General features: G+C 41.8%; 1 protein-coding gene across 8 annotated transcripts; it reads left to right on the forward strand.

Moving 5' to 3' along the window:
• Positions 1-198: 198 nt before the first annotated feature.
• LOC136448531 (annexin A7-like) lies at positions 199-20,619 on the forward strand. Of its 8 annotated transcripts, XM_066448124.1 has the most exons (20): positions 199-315; positions 2,180-2,237; positions 3,770-3,811; positions 5,508-5,613; positions 6,041-6,223; positions 7,037-7,144; positions 7,536-7,568; positions 8,593-8,837; positions 9,635-9,691; positions 10,113-10,169; positions 10,470-10,526; positions 11,133-11,292; positions 12,777-12,871; positions 14,797-14,910; positions 15,063-15,153; positions 15,901-15,980; positions 16,422-16,592; positions 17,394-17,469; positions 18,263-18,375; positions 18,782-20,619. In XM_066448124.1, the coding sequence occupies exons 2-20, from the start codon at positions 2,202-2,204 to the stop codon at positions 18,908-18,910; spliced, it is 1,953 nt and encodes a 650-aa protein (XP_066304221.1). In that variant the 5' UTR covers positions 199-315; positions 2,180-2,201; the 3' UTR covers positions 18,911-20,619. The 8 variants fall into 8 exon arrangements, with proteins under 8 accessions (XP_066304221.1, XP_066304225.1, XP_066304226.1 ...); XM_066448128.1 differs by lacking the exon at positions 10,470-10,526; XM_066448129.1 differs by lacking the exon at positions 10,113-10,169.
• Positions 20,620-22,543: the final 1,924 nt, after the last annotated feature.

Raw genomic sequence — 22,543 nt, forward strand, 5'->3', positions numbered from 1 at the left:
ATTTGCCGAGTATCCCGGATGTTTGGAATATTACAACTTTGCAAATCATCTGGGGGGACTTTTTCTTGGATTTTTCATCCTTCATTTTATCAATCATTGTATTTCTCAAAAAAGACATTATTGTATATTTCTACTGATAATATGTTGATGAAAAAATCAAGTTTGTCATTTGAGAGGTTGCGTATAGTTTGACAAGACTGTTCTCCCCCTTATAAAAGTAAGACAGCCTACATAGTAGTTGCTGGCCTACTTCCTGTTATAGCTTCGTCTTGCGGAACATCGCACAGTCTACAAGTATTCCATTTTACCCACAAGGTATGCTACACTTATAATGTGTTAAAGAAGGGAAGAAAAAGGCAAAAAAGCTCTGCGCTATTTGCAGCGTTCTTTGGTATTGTTTTGTTTCGACGTGCAACAAAGTGTCAGGTTTCAAATGCCGGGAAAGAGGGGTGTGGTGGTTTAAAATACTTCGCTTGAAAATGATTGCATCGGAATTAAATTATCTCTGCATGAGGAATTTAATGACAGGATGTGTTAGTTCATATTATAGACCTTAAAACATATGTGTGATAACAGTAATTTTTACAGTGCACTAGGGTGTAAAAGTGTTTATTAACGGACGGTCGGCCTGTCGCCCAGGTAACAATTATGTACAAATTATAGCACACATTTTGTTGATCTAGAAAACAAAAGAACAGAGACAAGTCAGTAGGATTTGTTTTTTAAGCAAGAACCATATTTTAGCTATAGAAATATCAATTGCGGATTACCAAGCAGATACGTTTAATGATAAGAATCTGTTACAAAGCCATTGCAGCTCTGCAATCCATGCTTTCTTTGTTTGAACAAGATGATCATTTGTTTCTTCATTTCTGTTTCCTCTTTCACCATGTACAAAAGCAACCATCTAAAGCAAGTCCATTTCCATCGTGGTCTATCATTCCAAGACCTTCAGAAATGACGTCAAAACTGTGACCACTACGTAAATGTGGTCACAGAAGTGATACCCAGATTTAGTTTCCCATTGTTCTATTCATACAACTGTAGTTGCCACACCTCTTTTTCTGACTCACAGGTGACATACTCTGATGACACAGGTGTTTGCACCTGCAACCTGTCACTGTTTTCTATAGGTGTTCCATACAGGTGTTATATGTGTCCAAGTACATTAAGTTGTACCCTGGAATCCAGAGCATATGTACCGAGTTACCCGGGCCTTCCCTTCCGCTCCCCCTCAAGATCTTCCCCGCCCCACTATCCTCTAGCCACCCAATTTCCGCAGTCGTACTAGAGCGGAGCTTGTTTGGCTAGCGGGAAGTGGGGCAGGGTACATTGTCCGAGGTAGCTCCGGGCGCGGGCCGATGTAGGTCCGGGGAAGCTCCGTACAATTGCTCTGGATTCCAGGTTAAACATCAACAGGCTGTTAAACATCAAGTTAAGTGGGATAAATCTAGATTTGAATTTTTGGAAAGCGGGAAGTGGGACTTCCACATTGACTGTTACACCGTTAGGGTGTGTGTGTTGGTTGTTTGACCTTGGGCAACCAATAAGTCATAACCACAAGCAGTTCTAAAATTTTCCACTTCAGATACTTCAAAGCACAGAAAGTAGTCAGGTCAGTTCAAGTAGAACTTAATATGTTTGAATCACTGACCTTAGTTTGATGTGGCCCTATCAGCACGTAGTAGACTTGCATTCATTATGCTTGAACCATGAGCCTTAGTAAACTTAAACTTGCCCTTGATCATGTAATGAGCAAGTTGGGTATGTGGTGACAATGTGTGATGTCTTACACTCACACAACTATCACCTCTCACCAGGGCTGTCTCCAGCTTTGAATTAATTTACGTCCCACTTGTTGTTTGGGAGCCCATGATTTTAATTTTCAATGTTGAATCTGTCATTCTAAGCTTACAAAAATACATTTTCATCAGTTTAAGGTCATGATATTGATATTTTTGGGACAGACAGGGTTGAATTTTTTTCCGTCCCAACAAGAACGTTTCCGTCCTGGGACGGAAGGACGGTTCCTGGAGACAGTCCTGCCTCTCACACAATGTTGATGTGTACATTTGTACTCCCTGCTGCCTAACCCTGTAACTATAACCAATAGAGTAATATTGATAAACTTATATTTTGATGGTGTAAATTATAAATGTAGTCATACTATTTTTTACAGGTTTGACCGGGGAGCTTCAGTGATGTCTTACCCCGGCGGTTACGGAGGTTACCCACCTGTGAGTACTGCTTAACTGGTCACAATTTCAGATAACATTTAGTTCTTTGTACACAGCCAAAGAGTTTGTAATTAGCCAATGTTTTGGTGACGGTCTGTCAACATAGTTCACACTGCAGCTACTAGTAGGTATCAGTCACATGTTTGTCCACATTCAGTCAGTATCGCACTGAGGATTGAAACTAATTTGGAAGGACAGGAACTCCTTTCTGCAATGAAGGACAAGAAGTTCTGGAGAACAAACTTCACTTGCTGCACCTCGTAAGAGGAGGACAGATGATGATAATGTCATGATGCACTGAGGAAGTTGACAGACGGCAACCAAAATGTTGGCTAGTTATCAACTCTTTGGTTATGTGATTTACCAATCTGATAAGATTTTTCACAGGTGGTCATGATGTCCTATTGTCACAACAGTATTATTCCTTGGTTCTTCCTTTTATTAATGGTGTTGAATTGAATTATCAACAAATAGATAATCTAAGTTGAAATGCTGGAGACCCAAGGAATTAATTGTGAATCTGTAAATCATTGTGGAACATGTTAGATTCAGAGGGGTGTTTGTAAATGAAAGGATGATAACAACAACAACAACAAAACTTCACACAAGAACATTGACGAATAATCAGAACCACAGATGGCAAACATTTATGAATTATTAACATAAGAAAAATTTGATCATTTGATTCCACATACCCCATCTCCAGAATCTGTGCTGGACCAATCCCAAAGAACTTGCACTTTCAAATTCCCTTTTCTGAGCAACTCATCCTGACTTATGCTTGCTTGTTGTGCCTTGAGCAGGGATTGTTGCTTTCAAGTTTGATTTTATGGGTTACATTTGTCTCTACCAGACACCCTGTAGGTTGCTGGAAATACATGTAGTAGAAATTGCCAAATGGATTGAATGATGTGGCAGAGGCGTTAGCTGGCTTAGCCTCCTTTGCAGGCTCTGAACTGGCTTTTTGGGGGCTAAATAATACACTTTTTGCAGCCAACCCGTAACCATCAGCCAACCCTGTAACTATAAGCGGCGGCTGATAGTTACAGGGTTGGCTGATGGTTACGGGTTGGCTGCAAAAAGTGTATTATTTAGCCCCCAAAAAAGCCGGTTCAGAGCCTGCAAAGGAGGCTATAGCTGGCAATAGTTACAGAAACCGACCTAGGTCCTGTTTCTATGGCCAGCTGACTCCCTCGGCCTATTATTGGTCTATATGGCCAAATTGACTATTTCTAGCAGCCTAGGGAGTCTGTTGGAGACTAAGGTTACATGACTGCTTTAGGCCACACCAATTTGATTCTTGGTTAACGGATTTTTATTTTCAAAAAAAAAAAAATTTGCCCAGCCTTCTGTTTTCCTGATTTTTTTTTTCTAAAATTTTTTTGGGGGGAAAATAAAAATCTCTTAACCAAGAAATTAAATTGGTGTGGCCTTACAGTTGTTTGATTTCTGAAGCAACTGCTTGCATCTCTGGTGTCTTGCATTTGTGTAAATCCCTACGATTGCATTTTCCCCTCTGCACCCCCTAACAGGCTGGCTATCCCTCCGCTCCCGGTGGCTACCCGCAACCTACAGTAAACAGCTTCTTTTTTTTTACTATATTGTTTGCTAAATGCCTAATCTCCAAGCAGATCTATAGGTTGCTAAGACCATATCAAACTAGCAGAGGAAGTACGTTTTGCAACGCTATACAAGCTCCTTCTTCCAGTTGGATACGGTCTTTGCAATCCATTGGGCCTGCTTGGAGACTTTTTTTTTTTTAAAGGCACCCAGAGCATTTTATAAGACTTGAAATTGAAAATATTCTAGTTGGTGTAATCTTTATGAAATTGACAATTAATGCCACTGTTAACCACATTTGCGTTCGGATTTCTTTTCAAAAGTCTGCAAAAACGCCCCAAAAGAATCTACATGGTAATCTTTTAGTTTCACACGCCTACTGTAAATACTGTAGATACCATAGCCCCGTCAAAACGTAGAAATGCTAATTTAAAACATAAAAAAGCAAATATTTGACGGACATGCAGTCACTCAATTCAAGTTTCAAGCCTCATAAAATGCTGTGGATGCCTTAAACAATATTGTTTGCTTTTCCCACACCAATTTAGACCTTGGTTCTCAGACTGTAGAAAGAATTTGAGCCAACAATAAAAAATTATGCGCATATGGTCATGGGTAAAGAATTCTCATTCCTACGTAATATGATCCTCTTCTTTTTATGATCATCATATGGAACGTAAGTCCATCACAGTGTCATGGGTAATGTGCTGCACTTTGCAGCAGGTTGATTGTTTGTTTGTTTGTTTATTTTTATTTATCCAGGGGTAACATATCGCCTGTGATGGCGTTTCTCAATGTGCCCTGGGGGGCAAATCCCCACATTCAAACTTAGATACATAAGATAACAAAAGTAACACAAACTGTAATTGAATAATAATACAATGATTGCGAGTATTGCTGGACTGTATTCTTTGTTGCAATTAATTAATTAATTGTGTAAAATTCTTTGTAGAAACCTTTTTGATAAGATCAGAATGATAGATGAATGCAGAGAAACAACAAATTGAATTGGTGTGGGTTTGATATCTTATTACTTATGCGGACAGCAATGTTATCATCTTGATGTTAAAATCATGAATATATGGCATTATGTGATGATATTCTTACCAGCAACATTCAGCTGTTATCATATGCAATACTAAATATCTAAACCAGGGCTTTCTCCGGGACCCGTCCCTCCATCCTAGGACAAAAATTGACGGAAAAAAAAATTCACCTTGTCCGTCCCAAAAATGGGAACTTCATGACATAATATTCATAAAAATGCATTTTTGTGCTAGTAAGCTTAAGATGACAGATTCAATGGCAAAAATCAAAACATTTGCTCTCAAATATTGACTCTCTCAGTAAGTAGATGTCCACTTCAATGAATAAATAAACTGGTCAATTTTTTGTGTAAATTGGGAGCCAAAATGTCCTGTATTACCAATCATGACTACAGAATCTGATGTAAATGATAATTGAAAACAAAAGTGATAATAGATCTGTGTTGAAAGAGGGGACAGCCCTATATTCTGGCACACCTACATTCTGAGTCTCCTATGTTAGGGTTAGGGTTAGGGCATGTCAGACCATAGGGTTGTTGCTGTTGAAAGATTCCACTTAGTCTAGATGATACAAGCCATGATGTGATATCTTAATACTCTGTAGTTTATGATAGAAGTTAAGTCTGAAAATGATTTTTAACATTCATGATATTCCCACTCACAGCAAGGATACCCCCCTGCCCCTGGTGGATACCCCCCTGCCAACCCCTACGGAGGCCCCCCTCCATCCTCGGGCCCCCCTCCCCCTCCTGGACAAGGATTTGCAGGAGGTAAGTCTACTGGTGACCTATTTTAACCCCCTTGTTTTGACCTAAAGAAAATTTAAAAAACATTTATATCCAATTGTAAGGGATAATTAAAAGTAAATGTGTACTGTATATCTTATAACTGCATAATGCAAACACAAAACATTGCAGAAAAGACAACTAAGGCCATGATATCTCTTTCCACTATCTACACTGACATTCTTTTCCATAAAACCTAATGCTTTCGTGGAGCTATGTCAGGGCAGTTGTCAAGTTTGAATATGCTTTCCTGCTCTGCTTTTCTTAAAATCAACTCTTATTCCCGCCTTTTCTTTTAATCTTGACACATATATTTTCAATAAAGACATTTTGAATCTTGAATCTTAATGTTGCACTCAGGAAACTACTGTGCAGTATATTGTTTGAACATTTTCATTTTCCCCTGTTTTAGGTGTGCCCCCAGGAGGCTACCCCCCTGCCGGTGGCTACCCCCCTGCTGGAGGTGGTTACCCCCCTACCAGTGGTTACCCCCCTGCAGCTGGAGGCTACCCCCCATCAGGAGGTGGCTACCCCCCAGCACCAGGAGGCTATCCCCCCTCTTCAGGGGGCTACCCTAGCTATCCAACTGGGAATGGTGAGTGGTGTTCATTTTAACTTTGTTGGTTGGTTGGTTGGTTGGTTGGTTGGTTGGTTGGTTGGTTGGTTAGCTGGCTGGTTGGTTGGTTGGTTGGTTGGTTGGCTGGCTGGTTGGTTGGTTGGTTGGTTGGTTGGTTGGTTGGTTGGTTGGTTGGTTGGTTGGTTGGTTGGTTGGTTGGTTGGTTGGTTGGTTTTTATTGCATACCCGGTAAGCCGCCCCATGGCATAACATACCAGGTTTGTACTTAACAGAACAAGCTGCATATTCGGACAGACTTCGTTGATCCACACACACCGGGAAGGACCCCTACACTTTTCGATAAATGTGGCGGGTTCTTTTACATGCTCTGTGTGTGGCTCTCCTTAAACACGGGACCTCCATTTAATGTCCTTTCCGAGGGACGTCCCTAACCAAAGCTTGGTACTCATTTTTACCTGAGTGAAGTGAGAAAATTTGTGCAAAGCAAAGTGCCTTTCCCACGGACACAACGTCATTGGGACAAATCAGGGAACCCCGGATTCGAACTCAGGACCTCTGGGTTCTGGGCCAAACACCCTGCCACCGCGACACCGCGACACCACTGGTGCCATTCAGATGACCTTGCTACAAAATGATTGTCCAGTTGTGGCCTGCACTGTCTTTAAGATTCATCCAAATTTCTCGAGCAACTTCTTCAGCGTGGTGAGGTCTTAAAGCAGCATGGAAACTTTAAGTATCAGGGCGGCAGTGAACAGGAGTTTCACTAGGGTATGTATATTGTGATGTGAAAACACTCTTTAAGTTTCATGTTCACCCCTCCCTTCCTTCCAGCCGGCCCCCCACCCCCGGGAGCAGCTGTCCCAGGGTTCACGGCGCCAGGGATGCCGCAGCCCCCGGGGCAGGACTACTCCCAGGGCATGCCGGGGCAGTACCCCCAGGGTAGGTATCATATTACACACAGTACCCCCAGGGTAGGTATCATATTGCACACAGTACCCCCAGGGTAGGTATCTTATTACACACTACAGTATTGATTATACTCAAAACAAGTTACTCTTACAAGCAGACGGAGACGAATACTGTAAGTTTTGTAAATGGTTGAATAGCATACATTTGTAGCTGTCTTTCGTCAGTGATGCTGTCTGAACGTCTGACCACTTGAAAAAACATGATATCCAGTTGCTTGAGTAATTTGAGGAATGGTAGTTTTTTGTATAGGGTATCTCCTTACCTGAATGTCTAACCTTCATCAAAATGATATGACTGTTACCTTGGTAAACATGTGTCTGATAATGCACCCTATATACTTCTCTCCCTCATTTTACACCAGGACAAGGAGGCTACAACTCCTCCGTCGGATTTGGTACAGTCCACCTTACTCTTCCTTGTACTAATACTTCCAGGGTGGTTTTATTTGCAGGGCTTGGTGAGGGAGGTGGCTCGCTGGGTTAAGGGGGCCTTGTGATATTTAGTATGATGATAGTCATAGCCATTTAGGCAAAATTGCACTGCATTGAAAACTAATAGTAAACTGTTGTAGTACTGAATGCATGACAAACACTCAAAGTTGTAAGGTATTGTGTAGAAAGCTTTCCCTGACAGAAATATTTGTTATTTAGTTTTTCTTAACCAACTATATATTTTTTCCTCACTTGTTACATGTACCTGCCTCAATGTAATTTGAGAATTCCAATTGAACCTCAAAGAATGTAAAATGTTCTAACTTGGAGATGCAGTTCAAATCCTGGGAAGGGCATTTCGGTTGGGGCTGCACCTGTCCTTTGGAAGGGTAGCAACCCCTCCCTGTTAAAATACACCCTGCCAGGAAACTTGCTGACATATGTGCATCTAATGGAGATCTCAATAAACAAACAAACAAGCAAACAAACAAACAATCTAGGCACTACAAGGTGAACAGCAACAACAAATGCAGGAATGCACAATGTGCACAAAAATTCATTGTTTCAAGACATCTTCTTCTTCTTCTTAATGCCCACAGTCAATTTGCTGACTATTATGGCATATGATGTTTCGAGAGTGCAGCTGGCTTATGTGACTGGATGTGTTTCCATCCCCCCTAAACATCCTTATTCGTATCTATCAAGTAACATCAACAGTCCATAATCCAAAACTCATAGTCCAGATTTCGTGCCATGGTCAGTCAACGTGGTCATCAACATGGTCAGTCGACATAAAGAGTTACATGTATCAGTGGGTGGTAGAGGCACATGACACGAAGGTGTCAAGTGTGTCTGCCTCTACCACCCCACTGGGTAGGCCGTTCCAGTCCCTGATTGTTTTGGGTAGGTAGGAACCCGCTCTGTATTGGGTTCTGGTGTTAATAAGCTGAAACTGCCTGTTGTGAGACGTGCTGTCTTCCCATCCAGGCGGCCAGCCAGGGTACCAGCAGTCCGGATACCAGCAGCCGCCTGCCCCAGGCGGCTACCCACAAGCCCCTGCAGCTGGAGGCTACCCACAAGCCCCTGCAGCAGGCGGTTACCCACAAGCCCCTGCAGCAGGCGGTTACCCACAAGCCCCTGCGGGTGGTGGCTACCAGCAACCGGCTGCGCCGTCTAACATCTACTCCGGCGGCGACCAGCCCGCGGTACAGCCCGCTGCGCCCAAACCTCAGGTTTGTTTGTTTGTTTGTTTGTTTATTTTGAAACACCTGGGTAGCCTATTCAGTGCCAATACACTGGTTTTTGATAGGGCCCAGTTTCACATATACATACATGGAAAATAAAAAACAACTTACAGAGACCAGTTTTTTTATAATCCATGGTTTTTATTAGTCAGGAATTACCCGTGCAGTGGCAGCCTTTCTAGTGCTGAATTAGTGCAGGGTTTACAGTCACATAATACACATGGGCAACAGATACATATTTGCTCTACACTTGCACTTTGTGGAACTGTTGCAAGGGTCTGGGTGGCTGCCATCCGGTGCCACCAGGTGACTTCAATGCCACCCAACCAAAGTCAGGTACCTATTCACACCTGGGTGGAGTGAGGAAAGTCGTGTAAAGTATCTTTACCATTAGGATGCAAGATCGGTGACATGACAGGATTCGAACCCAGGACCAGGTTCTGAATCAGTTTTATTTGTTAAAGGCATCTGTACACCTTAGAAAACTAAGATGGTTTGGTCATGTAATATGGAGACTATATTGGTGGATACCAGCTCAGCTGGACCAGTTCGGACCGGAAAAACATGCAAGAACCGGGTAAAATCTGAACCTGGACTCGAACCTGATCAAGCCAAACTGGTATCCACCCTTAATGGAGACCATGACACACATTGAGACTGGTAACATTAGCACATACGGTATACATGTATACTGAAACACCCTATTGCAAAATGAACTGAATTTTTTCGCTCTGAAATAGTAGAATAACTCCTTTCTTTACTCCCTGTGTGTATCATCCCTTCAGGATGCCCCTGAAGACCCTTTAGAGGGTGAAGAACTTCCCCGGACGCCTACAGATGATGTACCTATTCCTCTTCTTCTCTCACTAGTGTCTGCATGCCGTCCATGTTGCTTTAGCTGCATGGTCGTACAGCTGTCACACATGTAGATGCTTCATTCTCTGAGCCGCTGCTTGTTCATACTTAATCCTTGCTAGAGCTTCTTGAACATAGCAAAGTTGTTCTAGTCGATTGGGTCTACAAGAGCTTCATAAATACTAGAATAGGATCTAAACAGAACCAGCTTGTTGTCCTTCTTCTGTCATCTTTGCTACTCAATACAGTACGTCTTGAATTATTATGCCGCAATCTGGTTTCCACAACTCGCTTTCGACTCTAGGCTTGTAATTTTCTGAGGTATGCATATAGAACACTGTGACTGTGGCCCTTAAAACTAAGTTTGTTTAGCCTTCTACACTCCTTTCCTGCTATTCACTCCTTCAGGAACCCCCTGAAGAGCCTTTTGCAGGTGAAGAGCTCCCCCGGACACCAACAGATGATGTACTTTTCCCTCTTCTTCTCTCTGTAGTTTATACAACTCAGCAAATCACTTAGCGGTGCAGCCATCCTAGATGCCTTGTTCTCAGCGCTTCTGTAATCTGTATTAATCAACCTGTCCAGTAGAAATAGCTGCTGTTTGCCACAACTCACTTTCATTTCAGGCTTTTGAACTTGTAACGAATGTGTGTTTTTGTACATAAACACTCTCTTCTTAAAAGATACATCTGAATTATAGTACCCCCATGGCAGATTTTTTGGCTGATGACATTAAACTCCTTTTTTGTGGACTCACCTCTTCAGGAAGCCCCTGAAGACCCTTTTGCAGGCCAAGATCTCCCCCGAACGCCCTCAGATGACGTACCTTTTCCTTCTTTTGCTGTTGTCTCACTCTGAGCATATCAGCAGTTGTTTTAGATGCTTTATTTGCTGTGCTGCTGTGTCTGTATCTTCCGTATGAGTCATTCTGTATTAGATACCAGTTACTGCTGTTTGGCAAAACACGCCAGCTTTGCAGGTAGTGGAGGCAAGCTGAATGCTTCTGTGCTCCCGTGTCTTATTAGATGCAGTTCCATCCTTGCAAGAGCTTCTTCATGTGATGTGAACAAAGCAATTGTTGTTTTCAATTCCCCCTTCTACAAGGCACATTTTAAATAGAGCTAACTTTTGGTTATTCCTTTCAGATGCAACTTTTCCTGCTATCTAATTTCATTACAGCTTCAATGTTCACAAGCTTATATAATGCTTCTTACAGACTGGTTTTCACATTTTTATTTTTATTGCAGGCTGCTTAAACATGAAGATACTGGTACATGTACATGCACAGCTTTGAAAACAGCTCTTATTTGCATTTTAGGTTCTGCCCCCACAGCATATATGGTAGTAACTAGTAACCATGCCATATTTGCATTTTAGGCTCCGCCCCACAGCATATATGGTAGTAACCATGCCTCATTTGCATTTTAGGCTCCGCCCCCTCAGCCCGTCCCACCAACCCACGAGCTCTCCCAGCTGTCCATCGGGGGTGAGTGGCAGCCCGGCCAGACCAGGGGAACCGTCGTCCCGGCAGCTAACTTCGATGCAGAGGAGGACGCTAAGATTCTGCGCAAGGCTATGAAGGGAATGGGTACGTCTCAGAGGTTTCTTGAACAAGAAGAATATCCAGGCTTTGCATGATGTACAAAATGACTAGTAAACTTGTGGATGTGCCGACTGATAAGTATCTAATACCAGCCCAGAAAAGGACAAGAAATAGTCATGCCTTTAAGTACCAGAGTTATCAACCAAGGATTGATGTGTTCAAAAATTCGTATTTTCCGAGAACCATAGTAGAATGGAACTCGTTGTCCTCAGATGCTGTAGGAACGCCTTCACTAGATAGCTTCAAAGAACGATTGCAGTCAGATGTGCAAAACTTAGGTGTGACAGGCCGTTCAGTGTACTAATATAACCAGCTGCTACCGCGCCGTGTGCCTGCAAAGCTGGTGTGTAACACCGAAGGGCGGTTATACCGGCTATACTGATACAGATACATGTTTCACTTTGGCGTCGCCCTACTACCCATAGTCTCCAGTGTAGGATCAGTCACTTGGTTACAAGTTAGCAGGTTTTCTTGCTAAGATCTTGCGACTGCTAGTAGGGAACGTCTCAGCATCATAAAGAATTTGTCTACAACTGTTCATTTTATTAGCATATCAATCCATAGTTTTTGGTTTAAAAAACTGCTGATGGACAGATCTTTCCATTATTCAAAATCTATACAGTAATTCTTTTTGTTGCTTGACTATCTGTTTTATTTTGTATCTTATTACCTGGATGTCTAAACTTCATCAAAGCCCTACTACGATTTCAGTTTGTATGTTTCTTGTACTTAAAAAAAATGTGAAACTCATTTTTGCATGATGTTATACTATTTGTGCTGTGCTGTGCTGTGCTGTGTTTTGTTTTGTTTTGCCGAACAAAGTGATAGATCCAGTGCACAATCATAGGTAAACATTTTAACGTGTTATTCTAAGTAGCATATTTGTTCTTTGACATTTTAGCATCTTGAAGTGCCCACAACATTTCTCAAAGAATCCCTGAAAGCATCTGGTTATGAATAACTTATATCTCATTGCCAATAAAACCATCTTAGGTTCAAATATCAAAGCCTCCCTCCTGCCACAGGCACCGATAAGAAGCAATCGTGGCTGTTCAAAGAAATACCCCTCAAACACTGTGCCTTTCAGTTCAGTTCAGACCCATGACCCCAATGACCGTAGGGGTGTCATGACAGCCGGCAGTAGTGATCCGTGCCCATCCTGTTCTGTCCTCGGCCTCTCTAATCAGTAGCGCTGCACCCAGACCGGTCCATGCCTTGATATTATGAAGCCAAGTCTTCTATTTTTTGTGCCTTTAGGCCACACCCATTTAATTTCTTGGTTAACGGATTTTTATTTTCCAAAAAAAATATATTTTAGGGGCCAGCCTTCTGTTTTCATGATTTTTTTTTCTAAAATTTTTTTTTTTGGGAAGATAAAAATCCGTTAACCAATAAATTAAATTGGTGTGGCCTTATCTGTATGAAAAAGCACTGCCAGTGCTGTAGGTGACTGTTCTATATCTGTACAGGAACGGATGAGAAGGCAATTCTGGAGCTGCTGGCTGAACGCAGTAACGCTCAGCGGCAGAAGATAAAACTGCAGTTCAAGACTATGTATGGCAAGGTGGGGACAGAAGTTTTAGCGATACATTTCTATTTTCTATAACACTATAGCAAAGTCAACTTACAGGGTACATTGTATTTTCAGCCAAAGATATCTTTTGGGAACATTAAGCTGCAGAAAAGTAAGCTCATGTCATATGGTCCTCTTATACATGAACCTATGAATATTGACTTGAACCTATAATATTTGTTGTTTAGTTCAGGGATTTCTTAGCCCACGTCTTGAGGTCTCCCTTGTTACCTTCGCCGAGAAGGTTATGTTTTGGGTAGCATTTGTATGTGTGTGTGTAATTGACCAGCATAACTCAAGAAGGCTTGGATGGATTGTCTTGATATTTGGTATTTGCATAATTAATGAGAAACTACTATAATTTCATACAGGTAAATGATGGCAATTTCATACATGTAGCATTTGGAAGTTATGTGAATGTGAACATCGTTGAATCAAATTATGCTAATAAGGACCTCATTAGCATAACCTTTTAAGCTTATACTTTGGACAACTTCTGTTATTTGGGTGGAGAAGACGATCAACTGTTATGATTTATAATTGATGAGAAACACTCCTAATACGTCAGTCATAAAGTTTAAAATCATTTGGCGAAGGTATGAGGTCGTGGAACTCTAGTTCTTGTTTGTGTGTTTCCCTGTGTGCAGGCCTTCAGGTCTCACTAGTTCTTGTTTGCGTGTTTCCCTGTGTGCAGGACTTGAGGTCTCACTTGTTCTTGTTTGTGTGTTTCCCTGTGTGCAGGACTTGAGGTCTCACTAGTTCTTGTTTGTGTGTTACCCTGTGTGCAGGACTTGAGGTCTCACTTGTTCTTGTTTGTGTGTTACCCTGTGTGCAGGACTTGAGGTCTCACTAGTTCTTGTTTGTGTGTTTCCCTGTGTGCAGGACTTGAGGTCTCACTAGTTTTTGTTTGTGTGTTTCCCTGTGTGCAGGACTTGAGGTCTCACTAGTTCTTGTTTGTGTGTTTTCCTGTGTGCAGGACTTGAGGTCTCACTAGTTCTTGTTTGTGTGTTACCATGTGTGCAGGACTTGAGGTCTCACTAGTTCTTGTTTGTGTGTTTCCCTGTGTGCAGGACTTGAGATCTCACTTGTTCTTGTTTGTGTGTTACCCTGTGTGCAGGACTTGAGGTCTCACTTGTTCTTGTTTGTGTGTTTCCCTGTGTGCAGGACTTGAGGTCTCACTTGTTCTTGTTTGTGTGTTTCCCTGTGTGCAGGACTTGAGGTCTCACTAGTTTTTGTGTGTGTGTTTCCCTGTGTGCAGGACTTGAGGTCTCACTAGTTCTTGTTTGTGTGTTTCCCTGTGTGCAGGACTTGAGGTCTCACTTGTTCTTATTTGTGTGTTTCCCTGTGTGCAGGACTTGAGGTCTCACTAGTTCTTGTTTGTGTGTTTCCCTGTGTGCAGGACTTGAGGTCTCACTAGTTCTTGTTTGTGTGTTACCATGTGTGCAGGACTTGAGGTCTCACTAGTTCTTGTTTGTGTGTTACCCTGTGTGCAGGACTTGAGGTCTCACTAGTTCTTGTTTGTGTGTTACCATGTGTGCAGGACTTGAGGTCTCACTAGTTCTTGTTTGTGTGTTTCCCTGTGTGCAGGACTTGAGGTCTCACTAGTTCTTGTTTGTGTGTTTTCCTGTGTGCAGGACTTGAGGTCTCACTAGTTCTTGTTTGTGTGTTTCCCTGTGTGCAGGACTTGAGGTCTCACTAGTTTTTGTTTGTGTGTTTCCCTGTGTGCAGGACTTGAGGTCTCACTAGTTCTTGTTTGTGTGTTTTCCTGTGTGCAGGACTTGAGGTCTCACTTGTTCTTATTTGTGTGTTTCCCTGTGTGCAGGACTTGAGGTCTCACTAGTTCTTGTTTGTGTGTTTCCCTGTGTGCAGGACTTGAGGTCTCACTAGTTCTTGTTTGTGTGTTTCCCTGTGTGCAGGACTTGATCAAAGACCTGAAGGGGGAGCTGAGCGGAGACTTTAAGGAGAGCGTGATGGCTCTATTCGTCCCCACTACGGAGTACGACGCCTGGTGCCTCAACAACGCCATGGAGGTACGTACATATAGAATACAACACATCAATGTAGGTCCGGACATGTACCTAAACCGCTGTACCTGTACCGTACCTGTACCTGAATTGTTTTTAGGTACATTGCCCTAACTACATGTACAGGGATGTTAATCTCCAAATTGTCCATTCCTCAGGGCCTGGGCACCAACGAGGATGTGTTGATCGAGATCCTGTGCACTCGCACTAACGAGGAGATCGCAGAGATCGTCAATGTCTACCGCGACAGTAGGTTTTGCTTCGTCTCTTCTTTTTTATTTTCACACTCCTGCTGGAAAGGAATGTTTTTGAATTGGGGTATTGCAGTTAAAAGCTTTCCTAGGATAATGTCAACTCTCATAATTTAGGTACCCTAAAAAAACAGCGTCATCGAGGCCTCCTCAAGAGTGTCTTGAACACCTAGAGTTTTTTTTTTTTTTTTTTCACCAGGGGAATCATGTCGCCAGCTGGCGTTTTTCAATGATCCCTGGGGGGAAACCCCAAACAAAGTTGTTTACATAAAATTCAAACAAGGTTGCAAGAAATAACAAAACAAGGTTACAAGAAATAAGAAAACAATATGCGAACTACAAATTGATTTAAAACCGTAGTTACGTAGATAACATAAATATAATATCATATAAGCAAATAAGTGCCTTAACATAATGTACTAATAACAAAACATAATGGAATGAAATCAAGTTGAAATCAGGTTGAAATCAGGATTTGAATAAGGAGTGTGCACACCTTATGGATGTTGCGTTCAATTTATAATTTATCAAATCTCTAACTCTTTAAAGTCACAATTTTTTAAATGTGCCAGTCTAAGGGGAGAGTTGAGACTTGAAATTACATGGTCTATGGTAAAGATACATTTTCTTTTCTTCTTCTTACCTTTAGTTGCACTCTTTCTGGAAGAAAGAGCTATGTTTTCAGTACAGTATATGGTTAACACAAGGCACCAGTGTGTCTAACAGTACCATTTTTGACCTTCAGAATTCCATCGCGACCTGGAGAAAGACGTCGTTGGGGACACAAGCGGACACTTCAAGCGTCTGCTTGTCTCCATGACAACGGTAAGTCGTACTTTCAAGTTGTCATGTTGTGTGTGTGTATGTTTTTATGTGTATGTATATGTGTGTTTGTGTATGTGTGTGTGTGTGTGTCTGTGTGTGTGCTTGTGTATGTGTGTTTGTATGTATGTGTGTGTATGTGTGTGTGTGTGTGTGTGTTAGTATGTGTGTGTGTGTGTGCGTGTGTTAGTATGTGTGTGTGTGTGTATGTGTGTGTGTTAGTATGTGTGTGTATGTGTGTATGTGTGTGTGTGTGTGTGTGTGTGTGTGTGTGTGTGTGTGTTTGTATGTGTGTGTTTGTGTGTGCGTGTGCGTGTGCATGTCCAGCACAATATCTCTTGAACTAGATGGATTGCCATGATATGTGGGTAGGTGTTGTGGACCCAAAGGTCAAGGTCGATTTTTGGTCTCCTGGCGGCTGACCTTGTTTGTTGTTTTCTTCAGGCCAACCGAGACGAGGTGAAGGAGATTGACTACGAGAAGGCTAAGAAGGAGGCTAAGGAGCTGTACAAGGCTGGGGAGAAGAAATGGGGGACGGACGAGTCAGAGTTCAACCGGATCCTCGCTTGCCGTAGCTTCCCACAGCTCAAGGCCACGTTCGACGAGTACATCAAGGTGTTTGTTTGTTCTTAAATGAGTTTTAACTGTAATTTCCAACACACAAAAAATATTGGACTTACCCAAATTTTCGACTGTACGACACCAGTCTTTGTCAAGGAGTGATCCATCCACCGCTGGGATGACGTCACGTTATGCAGATAGCACACGTGACTCCGTGAGTAGTGGATCGTAAGTATTGGAAAGTCTGTAGCGCCCGCCGTCTCTGTTGAGGGATGGTCGTAGGGCCCTGATGTAAATGGCTTCCTTGATGCCTCTTGCAACGAAGTCCGGCTCAGTGTCCAGGATTTTAACTTTATCTAGTGAAACTGAATGTCCAGGGGTTTGTTTGTTTATTCAAGATGTGGGATGGCAGTTACACCAAACAGATTGTTTGTTGGGCTGGACCAACTTCATTTCTGGGTCTTCAGATGTAATAAGATAATGTTTAACTTGTTAAGTTCAACTTGAAAACGGAGTTTGAGGGAAAAGTCTCCCCCTGGCCGCATGGTACTCTCGGCTCCAGGAGGTGAACAGAGTCGTGCTATGTTTTTTTTTACTTGAAAGTGCCTGAGGACCGAGGAAATAAACTGATGTGGTCATATTAGCACATTATGTTTATCCAGTTTGATGTCATTAAGAATGTGCAGCAGTTTGTTTTGCAATGTGTTCCTGCCTCGATAGACGGAGATTTCTCTGAATGGCTTTCATTCAGTGCCTACAACAGCTGTAAAATTATTGCGATGCGTGTTCGAAGCAAAATAGATATCTATTTGTATACTCATGTGGTTCCGTTCTGAATATTTCTGTTTTGTCCAGATCTCCCAGCGTGACATCATTGGCACTATCGACCGCGAGTTCTCGGGACATGTGCGTGATGGTATGAAGGCTATTGGTAAGTGAGGACTGGACAATAGCTCAACAGGACTTAATCCTTTATTGTGTTGTATTTTGCTACCCTTTTAGCCCTTCCAGAGAAGGGATGTAAAATGCATCACCAATCGAGATGCCCTGATCCTGGACAAAACAGGGGCCTTTCACTGAGGTGAAAATGAGTACCTAGCTTTGGTTAGGGATGTCCCTCAAATAGGACGTTAAATGGAGGTCCTGTGTTTGAGGAGAGCCCCACCCAATAACGATCAATAATGGTCATGTTATTGCTATGACCTCTGACCCTCTCAACATCATTTGTTTACTTTTGTTTGATGATTTCAGTGCTATTGTTTGCCATATCGAGTTTGTTCTGTATTATTCCTATGTTTCTTATTATTCTATGTTATGACCTTTATTATCTGTAATTTCAAGGGCTCCCTTGGAAATCAGTTATTGAATTAACTGAAGGGACTACCCTAAAGATGAATAGATAAATAACAATTGATCCTTGTAGAGTTGGTTTCTGATGTGATTCCTCCCCCTGCAGTCATGTGTGTGAAGAACCGCCCAGAGTTCTTTGCTGACAAGATCCACAAGTGTGTGAAGGGTCTGGGTTAGTGCCGAATGGCAGCCGATCCAGACCCTTGCGACCTAGCCCCGCCAATTGGAAGCTCCTCGCAATTCAGCCCCTGGCTGCAAAGTGCATCTCCCGTTTCCTTAAGTCACCTTTGTACCTGGCCCACCCAATAACAATCAATAACAATAACAATTGATCCTTGTAGAGTTGGTTTCTGATGTGATTCCTCCCCCTGCAGTCATGTGTGTGAAGAACCGCCCAGAGTTCTTTGCTGACAAGATCCACAAGTGTGTGAAGGGTCTGGGGACCGACGACCACACCCTCATCCGAGTCATCGTCACTCGCAGCGAGGTAAGTCGTTTCCGCAAAGTCAAGGATTTTGGAATAGTCCAATTCTGTATGGGGGGTAGTGAAATGCCCTGCGTTTGTTCACAAGAGTTGGTTTCCTGTGAATCTTAACTCTGATGTTTTATCAGGGCTTACACATGCTTATATTAGAAGATCAGTTGATTGATTGATGAATTGATGGATTGATTGATTGATTTTAACTGACAAGTAAAATAGGTTTTTCGATTTCTAAAACATTTTTCCCATTTTCCCAATAAGATATGATGGAGATCGAGCTCGATTGATTTATTGATTAGTCGGTTGATTAGTCGGTTGATGATTGATCAAGTAGTGAAATTCCCTGCATTTGTTCTCAAATGTGAAGTTTCTGGTCATTACAATGCAATCCAATGTTATCTTTTTTCCCCAGTACGACATGGTTGAGATCAAGGAGGTGTTCCTGAAGAAGTACAATAAGACGGTGTGGAAAGCCATCGACTCGGATACTAGCGGCGACTACAAGCGCATCCTGCAGGCTCTCGTCAAGAAGGACGTGTAGACCTTTCACACAGCCGTAACATCGAGTACATAGTATGTGTAGCAAACTATACACACCCCTTCACTGACTGCAGAGTTTACAATAGACATTATACAACGTGCTGCGGCCTTTCAAACAGTGGCAGTGCTGAGTACATTGCACAATTATAGTTCTGTAGACTTTTAAACAATAGACAAGCGCTGCAAATGTTAGAGTTACTGTAGTCTTTCTTATCTGTAAAGTGTACACAACAAGGACCGAGGGGACAGACTGACAGGCAGACTTGCAACGATAGAGAAATTGTGGCGCCGCATTTATTATGCAGTAGTTCTAGAGACCTTAACACAGAAGAGATGCAGCCTTTCAAACAGTGGTGGCGCTGTGTGCATTGCACAATACTGTAAATGCATTTAGGTTTGCTCTTAACAATGCAGCAGGCTCGTAACAATAGACATGATAGCGCTGTAAACATTTTACAATAGTTCTCTAGACCTTAATACAGAAGTGCTACAGCCTTTAAAAACAGTGATATTGCTGAATACATCACACAATAGTTTTTGTCCAAGATGCATAGTACATGTTTCAAACCATACACATCACTACGTACAGATGCCACAGGGTTTTACACATTAGTAGGGTGACTAAAAGGGCAGTCTGAGTTTCATATGCAGAAGGCTTATAACAATAGACAAGGTACTGGTGCTTACATTAGCGGAATACAATTATTATAGTTCTTTAGACTTTTAACAATTGACATGGTAGTGCTGCATATGTTATACTGTTGTCTTTCCTATGTGCATAATGTTGTATGTGCTGCACTTCTGCTACATAATTATCATGTTACACACTGTATTGCTGCACACTTTAGAAAAAAAACAGTGATGTTGCGCATGTAACGTCTTTACACAATAGAGATAGCACCAATGGTTCAGACTTTTACGCAGCAGTTCAGTTGTCTTTGAACAGCAGTTCTGCTGTGGGCGTCACTCTGTGGTGTCGCTACTTTATACAATACATGTAGTTCATCTTTAGTGGGGGAAACTTTGTACAATACTACTATATAAACTACGCACAAAAAGTTTGGAAACTTTACTTTTGGTTAATCATATTTCCGTTGTTTCTTGATCAATTACAATGCATTATATATCGTTGGAAAGCCTGTGTAATTTCCTTTCCTATGATACCCAAATCATTGAAATTGATCAAGAAACGACGGAGATATGATCGACCAACGTTAAGTTTCCAAACTTTTTGTGCTGAATGTAGTACTGCAGACTTGATACAGAGCAGACGCAGTGATGCAGGACTTATACACCAGTCCTGTATGCCTTACACACTGGAGGTGTCGAGTTTTGGAAAAGCTAATATTTTAATCAAGAATAATCATGCTGATGTAGAGATTATTGTAGTGGCAGAAGAAATATAGCTAATGACAGAAAATGCATCCAGTGTAGCAAATTTGAGAATGTATATGCTGATTAGGAAAGCAGAAAGTTAGGAAGCTTTAATTGTTTTCAGCTTTTTGCACGAGTTTTCGCTGCTTGGGTAAATATGTGGTAGTTACAATACAGAAAGAGATCATACAGAGATCTGTGATCGTAGGTAGAAATCTGGTCTGGAAACTATCAATTGTGTCGTTCACTATGTCGCATCGTACTGGCTATGTGTTCAGTGTATATGTATATCCTGTCAAAGATTTTGTGGTCGAATAAACTTCTGGAAACTGGAAATTCTGTACTTTAAAAGGGCTTAAAACTTTAAGAACATGTAAGATCCCCTGTTTGAATTCATCATGGGTTGCAGGTAATGTTAATGTAGTAATCTAGTTCACGGTTTGAATGTGCAACGTGATACAGAGTGGGTAACATTTCATCCTTCATTCATCTCTGGCGTTTTTCAGTCTTACACTGAGGCGGGCCGTCAATGTTTTGAGTGGGTAACACATGAAAGTTGAAGGCCTCATATTATCCACAAAGCGTCACATTGCTCAGTTAAAAGTTAGTTAAAATCCTCCCACACCATTATTGATGTATAGGGCGGTGCCCATCTCCGTTTCATAGCCCTGGGCCACACTGTGGTGCCATCACTGTAGCAGGGGGCTAGTCCACTGGCAGTGAAGTGTGTTTAACTTCCATACTGTTTCAGAAGTATGTACCATTTTTATAAAGTCTTTGGTATGACTCAATGCACCTCTTGTCCAAAGGTGTCCTACCTGGGGCTTGAACCCCAGTCCTTCTGGTCCAAATAATTTGAACCAGATGTGGTGAGAGACAGAAGTGCAGACCACTACACCACAGGGACACCCCCGTCACATTGCACAAGCACGCTTTAAATGTTGACCTAGCTCATTTCAGCCAACACCAGATTGTAGTACTTTAAGCGCGTTGTCAAAATCATCTGTCAATGTCACATGTAGGTCACCAAAAGGTCAGCACCAAGTTCAACTACAGTACATATATGTTAAAGTTATGGGGATGCACAATACAAAAGTCACTCGAGCAGCTGGATGGATTTTGTAAAATCTGTCCAGCTGTTTGAGTATCTTCTGTATTGTGTCTCTTATTACCTGGATATCTAACCTTCATTGACGTTGTGGGTGATGCTTTGTAAGTCTGACTAGCTTTGACGTTGTTCAATACCGAAACATAACGTTTACACTAAGACTTACCATTTTCACAAACTCATTATGTTATGTGGACACTATAACTTGCACTGCTGTGCGAGGGGACAGTACATGTACATGCTACCTCCTTGTGGTGTAAATGGGTTGATGAAATGACTGTGAATCTATGTTGTAGACATGCTGTACTAAAGCACCAATAGGTTTCTAAATGTGAAACATAGTTTACGTAATCTCCAAGAAGATGTAGGGACTGGCTTTTTCTTGGTGTTTCAAATCTGTTTTTGCAACATTAATTCCTGTTTTCTAGCATTGTATTTTCTTCTATGGTTGAAAAGAGTACTTAATGTTGCAAAAACAGGCTTAAAACACTGAGAATAAGCCAGACCCTTACAGATATCGCGACTTAAAAAAGACAAGCAGTTCATAAGCCACAAGGATACAAGATACTGGAAAAGTATGATTCTATTATTAAAGTACATAATGTTCATATGGTGACTGACAAGAAAGAAAATTATTCCACATTATTCTGGCAAAGCAAACATCAGGGTTGCAGCTTTTAATGTTGTTTTTTTTCTTCAAGAATAAGTTAAGCACAGTTCTTGTACCTTTCACAGGTCGTGGCAGTCTGGACGCCCATCTTTCTGTACAAAGTAAACTAAAGTTTATGTGAACATGTGAGTCGACTGGGTCTTGTTGAGCAAGCTTGCTATGTGAACTGTTGTTACAATTCCAATGCAACTTGACCATGTCTGTACTGCACATTTTAGGCAGAAGTGTTTCAGTTATATTTATAGAGCAAACAGTGTACATGTACTTGAAGATTCATACCACTGACAGCAAGGCAGAGAAAGTCTGTATTGAAAAGAAGAATATCTTGAAGGGAAAATGATCAATGTATCGACAACCAGAGGAACCTGAGTAAAAAGTCATGTCTGATGACATTTTATTGTGTGAAGTTGTTTTTTTTTAAATGCAGAATATTCTCCACTTAGATTGAGGAATTCCACTTTTGTCACTTTGCAAGCTACAGT

This window comes from Branchiostoma lanceolatum, chromosome 14 (genome assembly GCF_035083965.1).
Source record: "Branchiostoma lanceolatum isolate klBraLanc5 chromosome 14, klBraLanc5.hap2, whole genome shotgun sequence".
Lineage (NCBI taxonomy): Eukaryota > Metazoa > Chordata > Leptocardii > Amphioxiformes > Branchiostomatidae > Branchiostoma > Branchiostoma lanceolatum.